Source organism: Pyrus communis, chromosome 9, assembly GCF_963583255.1.
Source record: "Pyrus communis chromosome 9, drPyrComm1.1, whole genome shotgun sequence".
NCBI lineage: Eukaryota > Viridiplantae > Streptophyta > Magnoliopsida > Rosales > Rosaceae > Pyrus > Pyrus communis.
Window position 1 is genome coordinate 1,603,358 of NC_084811.1, and position 18,260 is coordinate 1,621,617.

An 18,260-nucleotide genomic window follows, 5' to 3' on the forward strand; every position below is an offset into this window, starting at 1 on the left:
CATGGCCTCCTTTTTCCCGAATGCAGGAAAGGAAGGTGCTCCGATCTCAAACCTACAAATCATTCGCTTTGAGGCATCGAGTCTAGCCTCCTTGAAACAATGGTTACGGATTCAAGATTTTTAGCAATAGCAGTAATTGCTTTGCAATGCCAATCGATAACTTCCAAAGATCTGAGACCCACAGCGGTCATCCTCATGACATAGAAATCGTCAGCAGCAGCAGCAGCAGCAGTAGAACACGAAACAATTGACAAATTCTCGAGTGCGGGGGAAAGGCATCCGGCTGAAGGGAAAATCAAGGATAGGAAAGACAGATTTGAGGGACAGAGTTCTCAAAGATGGAAGTGACACAGGACGGCGAGGTTCAATAGTTACCGTCACATGCTCCAGTTTTAGAGTGGTTAAAGATTTTGAAGAAAAAAGGGTTCCGGGTAAGAAATAATCTACTTTTCCTCCTCCTCTTAAGAGAAACACAAACGTATTACAAAACTTGACATCGTTTTAGGAGTAACGGTTAACGCCATCAGTGATTCAGTATTCGTAACATAAAGATTGCAAGAAGCCACATCTTTGTATCACAACTATGCAGCAGAGAATATGCGTTGAAGTGGAGTGCGTGACTGAAGCTTGTGGCCTAAGTCACTGCTTTCGTGTTGATTCAAGAGTTGGGAAAGCCAAATAATTGGGAGATCTTGATCCCTTGCTGCTGTCCGTAAACTACCAGTCATAATTCATGCAAAAAGTCCCATGTTTTTCTTGGTTGGACTTGGACCAGCCCATACGGCGATTTCCATCTTCCTGAATTGCGAGAGCAAGAACAAGTCTCTCTTCTTTTTTCTGCACCCTTTTTCCGATTTCCTGATTTTTCTCTTTCGACTTCAGTTTCTTAGACTTCTATCGTGGCGCAAGTCACTGCTTTCGTGGTGATTCCAGAGTCGGGAATGGTGGAATGGATCTCAGAACTAACTTCCTGCCGCCCCTCCAAGCTGACCCGAACTCGCTGCCGCTGTGAGGAGGCGATACCCTCTTTGAGTTTGGAGAGGTTGACTTATGTGAGCCACTGCTAGCCAACGTCTCAAGAGTTCCGTCTTCAGGAATTGCCTGAAGATGCTTTTCGAGCTGAGGAGATGATACCACAGAATGCAGAGAAAATATTTTCTGTTTCCCGTTAGAAGAGGATGTCAATTGGTCTCGAGGAGGTCTGCAAAACAAAATAACCTTCAAACATTTTACAATACATCTCAAAGAAGTTACATACAGTCTAACAAATAAGTGAGTCGAAAACCTGAAAATCCTCGAACGTGCCATTGGGAGATCTTGATCCCTTACTGTCGGTAAACTGACATTCAGTGCATCCATATTCGGAACTACTGATTCATCTCCTCCAACTTCAGCTTGTTTAGATTCTATTGGATAAAGAAAAAGAATAAATTATAGGTACACAAATCGTGAATCCTATTAGAACATAAAATGATTAGTTAAATTTCGTATGACTTTGCTCACCATCTTTCCGGCCAAAAGTGTTCTTACACCCTACACATCTGCAGAGGATGCCGCATCCAGCACCACCCTTGGTAAGAAAATCGAAGGGTCCATGGACCATATCAGTTGGTAGATATATACCAAAAACTTTAATAGATTTACAAGAGCGTTACATTCATACAAAAGGGGCCAAAACTCGGTACCTGGAAGCATTCACAGTACTTTTTCAAGCAACTTGATTTTCTACAATTGCATCCCCTTTTATGCCTAGCTGAAGACGGAGTCGAGTTAGTTTCCTCCTGCATAGGCAACATTGTGAGTCTACATGATTATAATTTATAGGACAATGCAAATGCAACAGATGATCTCGGTTATAATTTCTAACCCCGTGCTGTAGAATAGCAACGGCGCTTGCAGTTACTTTGGGAGCAAATGCAAGTGGGTTGCGGGATTCAATCAGTTTGCGATTCTCTAAAACAATATTCTCATAATTAGGCTTGTTGAAGCATTCTTGACATGAACAAGGCTCAATACAGTAGAGACCAGCAGCAAAACAGTCGCAATAACTGCATGGAGAACATGGGAGGTCAAGGTAAGAGATGAATGGAAAGGAACCAATCCATAGTGTACAAGGCAAACAGCGAAAATTGAAAATTATAATTGATTACCAAACACTAAACTGCCAATTAGTCGATATACTGCATACATAAACTCATAGTTTGACAGATAAGGTATGCACAAAACTCACAGTTTCAAACATTTTGATCTCTTACAGTTACAGCGCTTGCAAGCCAAACTTTCTCCAACAGGCTGCAACTTAAGCCTGCAAGTTATCAAATGTTAAAACAACGGCATTCAGATGGATAGAAGTAAAGAATACGAATAGTCATTAAAATTTATGGCGCATGCCTTTTCTTCTCAGGACTATTACAGTCATGTTCTTGACCAACTGCTGCACATACTTGGGGAGGAGTTTCTGCAACCTGAGCTTTATTTTTACATGATTCATCACGACAAACCTCACTGGGAGTCAAAGAAGTACTAGATATCTTGGAGTTTGGAAAATTTGTCACTCGACTCTCAGAAATATCATGCTTGACAACCTTACTTAAGTTACTTTCACTAGAAGTTGCAAGAGCGTTCAAGTGCAAACCAATGCCAGGTAACCTTGAAGATGAATAATCACAACCTTTTATAGTTTGAACCAACTGCTTTTCGACAGAGGCGACTTCACAACTGGACTGCGGTAAGGCTAAAGAACTGCCACTAGCATCTATTGATTTCCTTTGGTGAGCTGCTGGCCTTTCAAAATCCAAACAGCGCCTGCGTATTGCGTATGACTGAGAACTAGGCTGCACAAGGTCAAACAAAATTGTTGCATTACCATCAAATCGAAAAAGTATGAAACTCAGTTCAACAAAAAATATTGTCCAAACCAGTATATTACCTTGCAGCTAGAATGTATACAATTCAGCGACTTTTTATCCACAATACCACTTGGATCATTAACAGTTAACTTATCCAGTAAAGTACCAGAAAGTATCGCCGGAGCTTGATCTGTTTCCTTAGTTCCCCGAATACCTTCTGGTTGATTACTGACCTTTCCCAATTCGCATTCTTCACTAGAATCGATAGGACCAGCAGATTCCTCTACTTCAATATCATTGTCTCGTAGGATGTTTGACATAAAAGAGATTTCTCCAGGATCTACTGGTTTAGGATCGTGCCCCGCACAACTCTCTTTAATGGTTGTCAAATCGAATTTTAACTGATCATCAGAAATCAACCTCACCAAATCGCATGCGGCTGCATCTTTCTTCTGCTCAACTCTCCGAATTCTGCGTAAATGTGTTTCCCTCTCGAAAAACGAGTGCCTTCCTTTCGAATGATGTACATCATTTCTATGTGGGCTACCAGAACTATACTTCAAGGTATTTAGAAACTCAACCGGTGGTTCCAAATTCTCAGTTGGTACTGCACTAGCTACCTCTACATCTGAAGAACTTCCGGATGCAAAGCATTCCGGTTCGTCAGTACCTAAATACGCTTGCTCAACAGAAACCGGAACTCCATCACTTTTACTGTTTCGGTTTCCACTCTGGAAGGACTCGGGTTTCGGTGAATCAGAGAAGTGATGCCTGACAACATGAACAAAACATCAAACACTAGTACAATTAAAAGTAGTAAAATCAGCAACGCAGGAAGAAAAGATATGGTTAAAACCTTACCTTCTAAGTAAGAAGCGTGTTTCTGGGACCGAAAGATTCTGCGGCGAAGCGAAAATAGAAGGAAGAGATGCAAAAGCTAGGGAGTTGAAAGTGTGATGATCGTTTCCTGCGGAGTTCACCGGCTCAATTGGGGAAAGATTGCTAATGTAGTTGAACACAGGGGAATCCTGCAGAAATCATCAAACAGGAATCATTTCGCACTCTACGGCCTAGAAAACGCAACCGATCTCGAAAGATTGAGAAGGAATCGAAGGGTTTTGCAGGAATCATACAAAATTCTGAAAAATTACAACAAACCCATTTCTGCAAAGTGGAAAATGAACAGTGGGAAGTGACAAAAATGAAAACTTGATTCGAATCCAGATTTTAAAATTTTAAACCAAAATTTTAAATTTGCAAATAAATTGAAGAACATGAAAAAACTAAACCCAGCAGAACCCATTTGACCCAGGAAAAAAAAATTAATTCATAAAAAAAATTGAAAAAAAAAAAAAAAGACCTCGTATTTAGCAGGAAGAGGAGTGGTGGGGGTGATCTGATTCTTCAGCGGAGTGTCCATGGTCGGAGATGAAGCTCCGCCGCATCAAATCTCTCTCTCTCTCTATAGAATTTTAGAGAGAGAAACAGAGTGAAAATAATAGAAGGGGGAGGACTGGGGCGGCAAGGCGGGAAAGGGAGGGATTTTCGTTTTTTTGTTTTTTTCTTTTGTCTCTGTGTGTGTGGGGACCGCCCTTGACCTTGTGTTCGTGAGGTTTCGGTTCAGATAAACGGCATGTCGTTAAACTCCCATTTGCAAATGAGTATAGGACCCCAAAAGATAAAAAGCCCAATATGACCACGGCCCACAATAGTTTTTTTTTTTTTTTTTTTTTTTTTTTTTTTAACAAAGGATACAGCGTTAGGGGTTAAATAGTTAGTTGTTAGGAGAGAGGGGAATCGATAAAGAGATAGAGTCAAGTCAAGGAGTTAAATTGTTAGTTGTTAAATCCCTAATATTTAAATTGTTAATAGTTGATACTCCGGTTAGAATATGTGACTATAAAAGGGAGGCTCAGGACGAAAAAGGTAGAGAAAGACTTGTAAAGAATTTGAAAAAGACTATAAGAGAATATATAGAGTACTTGGAGCTAACGAAAGACTTGATGCAAAGCTGAGCGTAATGATATTCTAAGATTCATACAGCCAACTCCACTTCATGTACGACTTGATTGTTGTTGTTGTAGTTAATTGGTAGTGATTAGTGGAGTTTTGTATTATTCCTCAATTGAATTGAAGTCAAGTTAAGCAATTCACACAGTCATTTGTTAATTTTTTACGATTAATCTTCTTCAATTCATTTATCAGTCCATGGAAATACACATGCGTTTTTTGAGATTATATATTTTTCGAATTTTTTTAAGTTATATATTTGGGACATTATCAATAATTGAATGGGTGTGAAAATTGGGTGGCAAATAGTTCGAAAGCTGTAGCTTTCATAATCCTGCAACAGAATACTCTGGCAGTTCGGCAGAAAGGCAATCATCTCTTTCCCCTTCGTTTTCTTATTTTGCATATCTTTTTCTATCTTAATGAAGGATTGTGAGTTCGAGAAAATTCCATCGTGCTCCAAAATATTATGTTATTTTTTGAGTTTCATGTAAGTTGTTTGTGTAAGAAGATTTTCGACCGGAACAGAGTTCACACTTACACTCGGTTTTTTGGGCTGGGGCAAGAAACCCTAAATCGAACCAATCTTTAAGGTTCGCTTTGAGTTTGCTTTAATAAGAAGTATTTTATAAGAATTTTTGTTAGAAACATAAACGATTTTATGAGAAGAACTTATAAGTACTTTTAGAATTCAAAAAAAGCTTAGAGCTGACAAGCCCAAATTGGACCAGCCTTAAAGTCGGTTTCGGCCTACTTTTATAAAAGCATTTAAGCTCATAAGTACTTTTATTAGAAAGATTTAAAAAAAAAAAAAAAAAAAAATTGTTACCCATGAGCACATTTACAATCACATCAAAATCTACAAAAAATACGATCCACTTGATCAAGATGCACAACGAATATTGCATCCATACAACTTTAACATTCGGGAATCACCTTAAATTATTTTTGTCAAACACTGACATAAACAGTTCTTTTTTTTTTTTTTTTTTTTTTGGAACAAACAATATTATTTGGGGGAGTTGGCCAACCCTCACAATGGACTTGCCATAATAATGTGGTTAAAATTTACCTTTGGCGAGAATTGAACCTAAGACTTCTCACTTATAAGTGAAGAAAAATATTACCAAACCGTAGTACCAACACACATAAACACTTTGAGTTGAATAGATGTGCCGTGTAGCCAAATTGGCTCTAAAAGGTGCCCTTAAAGTTCAAATCTCTGTCTCCGTAGTATAAAACAAAATATGGGTTGATACAAACATTCAAGTATTCAAATTCAATGCACAACGCTTAATTGCAATAGCAACTATAAGTGGACCAACGCATTCCCAACAAACTCTAATTTATTTGTATCTAGTTAGGTACATATACCAAATATTCAAACTTCACCTAATGCACATAAAAGCTCCTATAGAAATCAGTACAAGGAGACCCTCGGGTTAGTTTGAGGTTGTTGTGTTGCAAAAAAAATATGTTGTTTTTAGAAGCAGAGGTAGAGCTACTTTTGTTTTCTGTTGTTTTGAATCCATGATTTTTACAAAAAGCACCTTTTTTTTCAATTACCGAACACAATTTTGACCCAAGCTTTAAAAAAAAAAAAAAAATTGCTTTTAAAATAATTTCAACAATGACAAACCATCAATTAGGGCTATTGCATCCATTTAAATCCTTAACCAACACATGTTTTGAATATTTTGACCAATTAGGGGTTGTCACAAGCTAATGTCTGAAGGAACTGAACCTGGCCTGGCTCGGAGGAGCTAAAGAACTCACCCGAGATTTGAAAATTTCTCCCGTAAATAGCTTAACCCTAGCCTAATTCCGGCGCTAACCCTACCACCGCGAACGCTCAGCCTACGCCAAATTTGTGGCCGGGTTTGTGCCTGTTACAACAAAATCGTAGCTGCAACATTCAACCAGTGAATGCATCCATAAATCAACAGAGAAAATATGAAGTGTAAGGTTCAATAAGCATGAAGTTTGGCAGCTTTCTTCAGCAAAAATAACTCACTCTTTGAATGCTATGCAAATCTCAACCAACCATCTTTAAATTTCGAGTTAACACCAAACTACAACTAAGACAGGCTTAAACTTCTGCAAAAATTACTCACAGTGGAAACGCATAGTGGAAGGTATCGAAGTAGCTCGGCTGAAGGGGGAGGGGGTAAAGAGGTGGAAGATGTGATTGTTCCGGGTTTCAGCTAGAGCATATACAGTTGAATTTTGAGCCCTGATGCAAAGGAAGCACAATGTGTTGCAAGATGAGCAGGCTCCATAGGGTAAACAGGTACATCTACAGAGAAATCAAGCACAAAATAATTGTTGAACTCTCTTCATCACAATGCTCCTTGATACAAGATAATGTGCTGTATCCGACCTCGGGCTATAGAAGATGCTTTTCGAGGCTTCAAGAAAAAGAGCAGCTGCGAATTGTCCCCTTTTTATCCACAAATTCATGCCTAGCACATACATTATCATTTGACCCTTCACCCGAAACAGGCAAAGTAAGCCAGGAAGTTGTGCAGGGTGCTTAATCCTACCCCTTCACATTCCTTCAGTTATGTACAATTTAACCTTCTATATCCTTTCTTCCACTTGATTGCTAGCAACTGTAAAATTTTCCAGACCAAAGATTCCCATTACTTCTATGTTTGACTTGTATAGTGAATGTGAGATCTCGGCTCCTTGAACCGTCCCAAGAGAAAAGCATTCCTAGCACAAGCACCCAAAAGCTATAATCTGGACTTCAACAAGCAAAAGCAGTAGACCTCCGTCAATTGCTTAATCTCACTCAAAAGCTCAATAGCATCAGTTACCTAGTTATACAAACATCATTCAAGTACCATAGTACTTCATGCTTTCAATCTCTTGTAGTCTAGCTATATTTCCGTGATGGTCAAGCATCTAAATGCAAGAATACGTAAAATGGAGGGTCTGAACCGTTTCATACTTGTCAAAGTATTCGCACAGCAATACCCACAACACAATCAGCAGTATAAAATGATCCCAAATACAAGTGGAGTTAGGCCAATTCAAAGAAATGTTACAAAAATAAAATCAGATATGGCTACTTAACAAGAATAGGATGTGGCCAAGTCCATTAGCATTCATTCCGACTTTGGAAAAGAACATCACTATAGCTAGCGCAAACATGATCAAATAAGAAGTTCAATGATTTGCTGAGTAAGAGTGCATTAATTTCAATATTTGCGCATCCATGATTTTAACATAGAATTCTCAATAGGCAAAAGAAAAAAAAAAAAAAAAAATAAACAGTGAAATTAACGGTATATGGAGCATATACAACCAGTAAAAACAAAACTGTCTGATGTATTTTGATTGCTCAAGCTACTCATGAAGAGAAACCAAAAGAGGTTGAGAAAAAACAAATGATCATATATAATCATCTTTTTTGCAGTAATTCAATCACATAGCTGAGAAAAACATCACTCACTAGAGGTTTTTCTGTTAGCAATCAATGGAGAACATCTGACTTCCTCTATTCATTCTTCCAAGCATACAGAATCAGCGAGAATCCTAGACTTTGTGACTTACTATCCGAGAATCTCTGCGAAAATGACCACTGCAACGTGCTTGGATCAGAGGCTGGTTGACTAGCCCACAACTTCTCTGCTGAGAGACACGTCTTGAACATAAAAACAGCATTTCCAGGTGATGTACCAAACAGCCAATTGTGAACATCCCAGAAAACTTCAACTGCAAGCCCATCAACCAAGATGGTATGGTTCCCTCGGAACTTCCACCGAAGTCTCTTCACCTGCATCACAGGCTTGCTGTCAATGCGCACCAGGAGGCATGGATCATTGACGCCGACAGTGTCACATTCAATTACAAGGTCATGAACTTGACCATTATTGCAAAACTGAGCCTTTGTGGTGAATCCCCTCTTACCAAAAATATGCTCTCTCTTAGCAACGCAAACAGCACTCGAAGGCACAGGGTTGGCACTAGTCTTTTTGAAAGCTTCTTTCCTCATGTCTCCGAGAAGGAGAAGCATTTGCCTGTCCACCACAACCCCGACATAATATCCCTCCAAAGGTTCAGGCCCGGATCCGAATTTTGCCGACGAAAGGTCCCAATATATATCTATTTGACTCGAATAAGCTTCTAAACTCTTGGACCCTCTTCTCTTGGAGAACAACCAGGGTTTAATATCAACCTTACAAAGACACTGGTTTGATGAATCATCTATCCCAACACTAAGGCCTTGACCCATCAAATTCCTACTCCAAGTCACAGTAATCAAGCAAGACCGGCCTCGTAACCGGCATTGATACATACAAGTAACCAAATTCTGGGCACCCCTACTACTATTTGATGATGAAGAATCAGCAACCTGAACCCCATTTTCACCAAAACAAGATGGGAAATCTCTCATTTTTCAAACCAAGCACCGCAATTCACTTTTCCAAACTTTCTTTGGGGAATTTTAACAAACGATTGGTGACCTTACACAAAAAACAACACAAAACCCACAAAACCACTCAGAAATTACCAAAAACAAGAGCAAAAAGATAAGCAAAACAACAAGAAGAAGCAGAGAAGTTACCTCAAATTGACCAGGGGCAAAAACCCAACTCAGAAATGCTTCAAAATCTGATAATCCAGCCTTGACTTGATCTGGGTTGCTGGCTCCTGATGCATTACTGCACAAAATCCATTAATCTAAATTTAAAGAAACCAGCTTTAAAAATGTGGGCTGTAAAATAAATCACAGAGAGAGAGAGAGAGAAGTAGAAGACAAAAAGCAGACTTGTTTCACTATCAACGGGAAGACCTCCGCCAAAACAAATAACACTATTTATAAATAAAAATTAAATCTTTACCTCAAAGAAACAGAGAGAATATGAAGAAAAAACAGTAAAGCTGCTGCACTCAGAGAGAGGAGGAGAGAGAGAGAGAGATAAATGTCAAAAATATATAAAACAAGTAACACTATTTATAAATAAAAATTAAATCTTTACCCCAAAGAAACAGAGAGAATATGAAGTAAAAACAGTAAAGCTGCTGCACTCAGAGAGAGGAGAGGAGAGAGAGAGAGAGATAAATGTCAAAAATATATATACCTCAAAGACGTTGACAGCTGCTTGCTTGTGTAGTCTAATGAAGGTGAAGCAAAAAGAGGGATATATAGCAACTGGGTTTTGCTGGAAAGGTTGGTTTTTGAAAAGATTACAGAACAGAAAGGAAAAAAAAAGCATCTCTCTCTCTACTCTCTCTCCTCACTCATGATTTCTCTCTCTAGAACTTTGCTTTAGCTGACATGCTCACATGAGATACAGAGAGAGAGTGAAGCCCCAAAAACTGAAACCCAATGGGGAATTTTCCTCAGAGTTTATAGGAAGAGGGCAAATTTGCAAATTTGTTTTGGTGATATGTGCTCGGAAAGCTTTCAGAGCTGGGATTTTAAAACCTCCACTCTCATGGAAATTAAGTCATAAAAACGGAAAAATAAAAGAAGGAAAAGAATAAAGCTTTATTTTTGCTCCCTAATTTTTGCATGTTATTTTAAAGAAGAGTTTTTGGGGGAAGAGGCCCCTCCACCGGCTTTTGTGAAGTGCAAGCACGATTATGTCTCACATTAATTGGTTTTTAAGAAACAATAATAACTTGCATCGCACACAGTATTTCAAAAAATAATGCTTCTGGGTTCGTTTTGTTGGATGTATTTCTGTTCATAAGCGTTTTGTTGAAATTAATTTTCAAGAAACATGTTGAAATTATTATCAAATTTTAAGAGTTTTTTTAGGAAAAGTGCCTCAACTAGTTGGCATGCGCTTTTTCAAAAAACACTTTTGTGATTTGAGTTTTTAATTTTTTTTTTGTTCAAATGTTGTTAGGAGAATCTCTTAACATCGAAAATATTTAGTCCTCTTAAAAGTAATCTCAAACAGACAAGTTCATTCAAGTTGTGTCCTGGTCGAAAGAGTATATTTTTCAACGATTACTTTTGCTAAATATGGGATTTAATTAAAAATCGTTTAATCATCTATGGATAGGATATGAATTGACGGTTTTTAACTTTTCTTGTCTTGAAGTTTATCTAAAACATAAATTGTTACAACATTCAAATATGTACATTATTTTTTAACAGACGATATTATTTATATTAATAAAAAGGATAGTGAATTTAGTCTCATAATAGACTAATAATAATATGGTTTAAATTTATTTTTAACGAGAATCGGATCTATCTCTCAATAAGTGAAAAAAAAAAAAACTATTAAATTACAATACTAAATCACGACAAATATGTACACTTATACCGCGTAGTCGCAGTACAAGAATGACTTTTGACCGCAGCCAGGACGGACTACCTTTTGTCCTGACCACTGAATAGTGTTGCCAATTCATGGATCAGAATCCTCTCATGAGCTAAAGATGAAGATCCTCTTAAACAAGTTCAATCATTTAAATTTTATCCAACAATTATAATTATTATAATTTTTAGAAAAACCTCTTGTTTGTAGCAGTTGGATAAAATTTAAACAATTCGATAGACTTGCTCAAGAAGATTCTCACCCCATAGCTGAGGAGAGGATCCTGATATTCAGGCTTTCTCTCTCTGTTTAGAATTTGAAAATCTGTACGAGTTGGTATTGTGGGAGCACTGGTAGGTATTTGATTCTGCAAAGAGTCGTTGGACAAGTGTTCTAGGTAAACTTCTTGAGCAAATCTCACTCACGCGCTAGTTTTGAGGACTTTTCATTTAATTAATTAATTAATTTTTTTTTTTTTGTTTCTTGTTTCGGAATGCTTTTTGAGTGTAAACAGGATTTTCTTCCCTCTTATTCACATTTCCTTCTTTCCTTTCCTGTCACAATTTGTTATTTGTCTTACCGTCTCTTTAAAAAATTAGGGTAAAGTACAAAAAACTACCTCAATTATTGGTGTCACGACACTTTCATACCTTATTTTTTTAAATTGACAATGTCATACTTCATTTTTAGAATTTGGTCCAATGTTATACCTTGGTTACTTGGCCGTTTAGTTTTCAGTTAAATGCTGACGTCGCTTGATTCGAAACCCACTTTCTATTAAAAAATTATTAAAAACTAAAAAAATAATTATTTAATATTTTTTAAAATAATAAAGAAAAATAAAAAATCCAACCCAACCCTCTGTTCGTCCCTTCCCAACCCTCTCTCTCCCCCCATCTTCATCTTCTTCTCTTCTTAATCTTCAACCAAAAAAAAAATTTGAAAACCCATCGACACCCCCCCCCCCCCGGGGGAAGAAGAAGAAGAAGAAGGAGGAGAAGGAGAAGGAGGAAGAAGAATAAGAGGAAAGAAAAAAAAAAAAAAAAAACCCAACCAAACCCAACCCAGTTCGTCCCCCTTCCCCCCTACCAACCCTAAATCCACCACTCTCATCCATTCTCCACATCCTCTTCTGCACCTATCATCCACCTTCTCCGCGCACCTATCTTCCTGCCGACGGGATCTAGGTTTTTTTTTTTTTTTTTTTTTTTTGTTTTTTGGGTTGCAGGAGGGAGAAAAGCGGGGAATACAAACTGAGGGTGGGTGTAGGGAGAAGACAAATTGGATTTTTTTTTTTTTTTTTTTTTGGGGGGGCGGGGGTTGCAAGTGGGGGAAAGAAGATGAAGATGGGGAGAAGACAAAGGAGGGGGGAAGGGGGAGGGACGAACGAGGGTTGTTTTTTTTTTTTTTTTTTTTAAACTTTAACTTTTTTATTATTTTAATATTTAAAAAATATTAAATAATTTTTTTTAGTTTTTAATAATATTTTAATGATTTTTTAATAGAAATTGGGCCTCAAATCAAGCCATGTCAGCATTTAACTGAAAAGTAAACGGCCAAGTAACGGAAGGTATAACATTGGACCAAATTCTAAAGATGAGTTATGACATTGTCAATTTTAAAATATGGAATATGAAAGTGTCGTGACACCAATAGTTGAGGTAGTTTTTTGTGCTTTACCCAAAAAATTAATATAAGATGTTGAGGTGTCTTAATCATAACCGTTCAAGTAAAAGGTGATGGAATGAGAGAGAGATTAGGATGGGAGAGAATCATCCTCCTTTTAAGTATACCCAGACCACGAAGGGTAAGCCATATGTTATTATACAAGTGGAGGAAATTTTTTTTTTTTTTTTCAAGTGTCCCTCCAATTGTACAATGATATGTGGTGTACCACCCTCATATTCCGGACACACTGAAAAATATCTCCTTGTTTTGAAGCAATGTCTTGAAATGTGTTGTAGAGATGTTGTAAACTCTTTTTTGGTGAATATATGAACAGTCTTTGTCATGTGATGTTTTAAGAACTATCATCAATGTGTAATAAAATATGTAATTAGTTGTCTCGCTTAATAAATTGTTGGTTGGGTAATGAGAGCGAAACAAGCAAAACAAATGAGCAAACACAGATGGAACCAGAAACACAAATGAATGGACATTGACATAAACAAAAATGGCTGATGTGTATAGTTAACCAACCACATCGACCCCAAATTCTCATTTGATTCTAAGTTCTTTGGTTAATTCTGCTCCTATGAATCATACGAATGTTGAAAATAATAATAACACTACTCATAATAAAATGACGTATGATTTTGATGCAGAACGAATAAATTATTAAGTCGTAGTAAACAAACATGTGATGCAAGTTCAATACCACAAAGAATCGTAATACACGTTTCAATTTGAGAGATTTATTATTTTATTTATTACTAACCTCATGAGTTGCGAGAGTGCATCCCACGTGATTGGCTGTGCGTGTGGGAATATGGATAGCTAAAGTTATGAGTAAGCTTTGTCAATTCTTACATTATTGTGACATATAAGGACGTGGTTTTCACGTGTCACGATTTGTTAAAAAGAAAATTAATAAAAAAAATTTAAAAATTTTGAATTTTAACGATAAAAAAAATAAAAAAATAAAGTGAATAATATCATGATTGATTTTTTAGTGTAAAAAATGAACAGTATCGGTAGCTTTTCATTAAAGTTTTCTTGGTTAAAACAGCCCAAAATTATCTGATCCTCTTGTTTATTGCTCTTGTACTTATTGGATTCAGATTTTAAATATGTTTTCAATTTTTTTTTCTTATTCGAGCGATGGTTTATATTAAATTATAGAGAGTGTATCTTCTGAGCATGTGAAGGTTAAAGAGTCTCATATCGAGTGAAAGAAAAACCTTACAAGAGTTTATAAGAGGTTAGACTACTCCTCATATTACTAATTAATTTTATAATGGAACCTTAACTTTTTTCATGGTATCGGAGCAGGTTGCCCCACGTGTGAAGCTCAAAGGTCACACGTGCTCTATGTCACCCAATTCGTGTTGTCCATGTATTTGGCTTGAAAATTCATCACACGTGAGGGACGTGTGAAGATGTGAACATTATAGAGTCTACGTCGATGAAAAGACAAATTATGCAAAGACTTATAAGAACTTAAACTACTCCTTATAATATCAATTGATTTTATGATGAAACCTCAACTTTTCTTCAGATTCGAACATAAGTGTATTGATAAGAACAAACTACTCTAGCCAACTCTGATTTGTTTTATTTTCCTAACATTTTTATAACGGACGGTTGAGGTGGAGTCAATTTATGAAGGATGGAAAGGGAAGTTGTTAATTAGGGCAAAATAGTAAAGTGCATGTGTTGGGAGTAGGAGTTGATTGAGGAGGGTGCATGGATATGTGGGGTTTACAAGATATTATACTTCAAATAAAGAAGGATAAGAGACAAGCAAGCCATAAAAGTATCGGAGAAAAAGCAACCTATGTACGATTATAACCGTCCTTTTAATTTGTTGTTGGGATTAGCCTTTTGGTCTCCCTCTTTAATCCTACATGGAAAGTATACCAAGAGTGTTTATCTTTTTGATATACAAGATATCGGGGTGAGTACTTTGACTAAACCACACAATGATTATTGGTAAACAATAATTTGATATTGAAATCAGTATTCGTGGGCACACCAAAGTGGAGACTGGAGAATAATATAACTCGATTGTAATGCTAGCGGCACACCAAGAGTTAGGTGCTTCATAAAATTTTAAAAAAAAATCTACTTATTTTACAGGATAAAAAATAACATAGATCTTTAATAACGGTTTAAGTTACATTTTTTCTGCCTTTGTATCACATGTAATTTAAGTTGTGTAAATAGATATTTGAATATCAAAAAATTCAAAAGAACTTTTCTTTTTCCATAACGGAAATTTCTAAATGTAGATAATGAAAACAAGAAGTAATAAAACTTATAGTCCGAAGAATATAGATTAAGAAACATGTCGACATACCAACTAATTATTAGTTTAGTCATTCTTTCTTTCACAATATTAAAAAATGAAATCTCAAGTTTGAATCTTGTAGTAGATAGTATCATGCTAGGTCTATTTGTACCCAAAGCAAAAGCTAGCCCTAGTTGATACCCTAAACAACAAAAAGCCAAGGAGTAGTAGTACCAAATAAGAAGAGACTTACTTTAAGCCGTAGTCAAATGAGGCCCAACCAGCAACTGCTTCTTCCATCATCTTGATGTGCCATCATTTTTTTTGTTGGCCACCACTTTGAATTACATAACTATGTGACAAAACAATATTCCTAGCTTCTTTATCAAACAATACAATAACAATTTATCAAACAATAAAATTGCACATCATGAATTATTTTGATGGTTAAGGTAATTCTCTTTAATTACTGTGTCATGCAATTTTCGAGTTCAATCTCTCTTCTAGGGTCGGATCCACTAAGTAACAAGATGTGTCAGCTGACACCCCCCCCCCCCCCCACAAAAAAAAAGCTCATAAATCCTCCATGTAGAGTTAGGTGATGTCCTTTGAAATTCTGAAATCTCCCTGGATGTTGTCCTCCAACTTCTCTACAAAGTGTAAGATGACACTAGACAGAGCAGCTGCTAGCCTCGTACCTTTCCATACGTTGGTATGGGCATCTGTCGATAATATCACTCGACATATGTCATCAACTATGGACATGCTCGCTCAAAAACTATATACATCAGTCGACATGTTTGCTCGAAAATCATTGTCATTTGTCGACGTAAGTGCAATATGGCTTGGAAAATGACTTTAAACCTACCAAGTACTTGATGAAATGCCTCACAGACAAAATTAGCATGCTATTTCATCCAAAAAATTTTGCGCAGACCGCGCTATTCTTATTAATCCCTCTAATAATTTTTTTTGAATCAACCGTTGCTCTCTCTCCTCGCGGTATCATAAATCAGTTAGAATATCGCTTTTATTAAAACATAATAATAATTCCTAGCTGATACAGAGTGCATTGAACTATAATTGGATCGGCATGGGAGTACTCACATGAAGGTCAATAATAATATTAATTCTTCATGGTTGGTCTTAACATTATTAAAATTGATATTATGTGATTTTTATACTATGATTAAATGATATGTGTAAGCTTCTCCTTGGTCCTATTTTATAATAAATCACCCCTTGAATATTTATTTGAACCTCATCCGAATCTAAATTGTAAGGATTTTAGGGATTCTCACATTTTAGTCATTCATCGTGCATTGGGCAGACATAAATCATTTGACTTTTTTTTATTTATTTAAAATTACACACAAATAGTACCTAACGAAAACTGACCGTACGATATACGATAAACGGTTAAAATGTAGAGATCACTAAGATCCCCACAAAATGAATCTAGAGGGGATCCTCTTCCCTTGAATATCTAACCAATGCAGGGACCACTTCAAACGTATCAAGATATGGTTTTGCTTAATCTTGGATCATGGATCATCAACTTTAATATAAAAAATGACTAAGTGGTTAAGTGAGTTGAAAAACTTTTGAAAATGTGCTATCATAATTCACGGAGATTAGAATTCAAACTAGGGTTAAAGAGCGGATGCACTATCTAATCAACAGACTTTATCTGTTTATTAAAAATATTGTTATTGACGTGCCTTGTTGACGTGACATGAGATCTTCACATGCAAAGGAAGAAAAAGAACCCGATAACTTGGGTGAAGTGCAGACAGAGAAAGTGAGAGATTCATGCGATGGAAAAAAAGTAAAAAGCTCAAAGCTGTAAAATAAAATGTAATGAGGTGAGTGGGTCTTTCTGTAGCGAACTTTTGTTTTTGTAGAAGTGCTTGTATCAATCATTTCATTGATCTTTTTCACCCATTCCTTCTGAAGTTGCAATCATGTATTGTATGGATGGGGTATGCTTACATTTTGATGGTGTTTTGCAGCCGAACCTAGTAACATGAGCTTGTAACTAAGTGCCCAGTAGCATGAACTTGTAACTAAGTAAAACATTAAATTGTTTGATTGTATAAAAAAGTAAATCAAGAAGGTGAGAAATACATTATTATCTCAATACTGAAGTCACATTAAAGCTAAAATATTGACCTAAGCCCTCCAGTTAGCAGGGCACATCCACCTTGATAGGTATAGCCAACCACAATTGCTGCTCATATCCAAAAAAAGAAAAAAAAAAAAAAAGAAACAAAGTGGGGGGCAAAACAAAGTCAAAAGGTTAAATTCCAACATAAGATTGTATAACTTTTTTGTGTTATTTTCTTTCCATATAAATCGTCAACAATAAGAAAGGTTTTTCTCGAGTCTTGAGTTCCTCAATAGTCCATCTAACAAGAAAAGAATCCATTTTCCACGAATTTGGGCTTTACTTGGAAATTTGAAGTGGTTTTCTAAACCAAACTGTAGCCCAAAGCCCAGAATGACGTTCTCATTTTGTATATAATTTATGCAGGAGACACGTGAATTAGGTTAATTGATTAGGGTAATATGCATCAGTCATTTTTTATGTTTATGGGGTTCCACCCTCAAGAATCTCAATGGAAAGTCTTGCCTTAATTTTCAAAATTTCACGGTGACGCGAACGTGAAAACAAATAGATCAAACGATGATTTATGTACGTATTTATAAAACTGACTAACAATCGTGAGTGTTAACCCACTTTTTTTGGTCAAAAAATAAAACTTTTTGTTTTTGCAAAATATTTTCTGTGAACATTAAGGAAAACTTTATAAGGTGTATGGAAGCTGTTTTATGATTTATTGAGCAACAAATGTATACTTAGTAGAATATTTAAGTCGAAAACTGAAAACATAAGTGAAAAATACAATAGTGAGGACCAAAACATTGTCAAATGGGGTTCCACCCTCAAGAATCTCAATGGAACCTTAACTTTCAAAACTTTACAATGAGGCGAAGGTGAAAATAAATAGATTGAACGGATGTACGAATTTGCAAAACCGACTAAAAACCGTTAGTGGTTAACCTACGTTTTTTGGGTCAAAAATGAAATTTTTTATTTTTGCGAAATATTTTCCGCAAGCATTAATGAAAACTTTATAAAATATTTGGAAGTGGATTTACGATTTA

The 18,260-nt window shown here is 36.4% G+C and overlaps 2 protein-coding genes across 8 annotated transcripts; both read right to left on the reverse strand.

Annotated features, from left to right (window-relative positions):
• Positions 1-433: 433 nt before the first annotated feature.
• On the reverse strand, positions 434-4,345 carry LOC137746325 (CRC domain-containing protein TSO1-like). Its single transcript, XM_068486411.1, has 10 exons — positions 4,210-4,345; positions 3,711-3,877; positions 2,930-3,620; positions 2,392-2,834; positions 2,231-2,305; positions 1,868-2,048; positions 1,686-1,781; positions 1,504-1,570; positions 1,286-1,406; positions 434-1,201 (listed from the first exon to the last, which is right to left on the reverse strand). Exons 1-10 carry the CDS (start codon positions 4,267-4,269, stop codon positions 910-912), a joined length of 2,193 nt encoding a protein of 730 aa, XP_068342512.1. The 5' UTR covers positions 4,270-4,345; the 3' UTR covers positions 434-909.
• A 2,170-nt stretch (positions 4,346-6,515) lies between these two features.
• LOC137745560 (uncharacterized) lies at positions 6,516-10,437 on the reverse strand. 7 transcript variants are annotated; one of them, XM_068485528.1, is made up of 5 exons: positions 9,950-10,437; positions 9,710-9,752; positions 9,433-9,518; positions 8,317-9,331; positions 6,516-7,606 (listed from the first exon to the last, which is right to left on the reverse strand). In XM_068485528.1, exon 4 carries the CDS (start codon positions 9,259-9,261, stop codon positions 8,362-8,364), a length of 900 nt encoding a protein of 299 aa, XP_068341629.1. In that variant the 5' UTR covers positions 9,262-9,331; positions 9,433-9,518; positions 9,710-9,752; positions 9,950-10,437; the 3' UTR covers positions 6,516-7,606; positions 8,317-8,361. The 7 variants fall into 7 exon arrangements, with proteins under 7 accessions (XP_068341629.1, XP_068341627.1, XP_068341626.1 ...); XM_068485526.1 differs by having other exon boundaries at positions 6,516-7,574; positions 9,433-9,529; XM_068485525.1 differs by having other exon boundaries at positions 6,516-7,601; positions 9,433-9,529.
• Between the last annotated feature and the right edge of the window lie 7,823 nt (positions 10,438-18,260).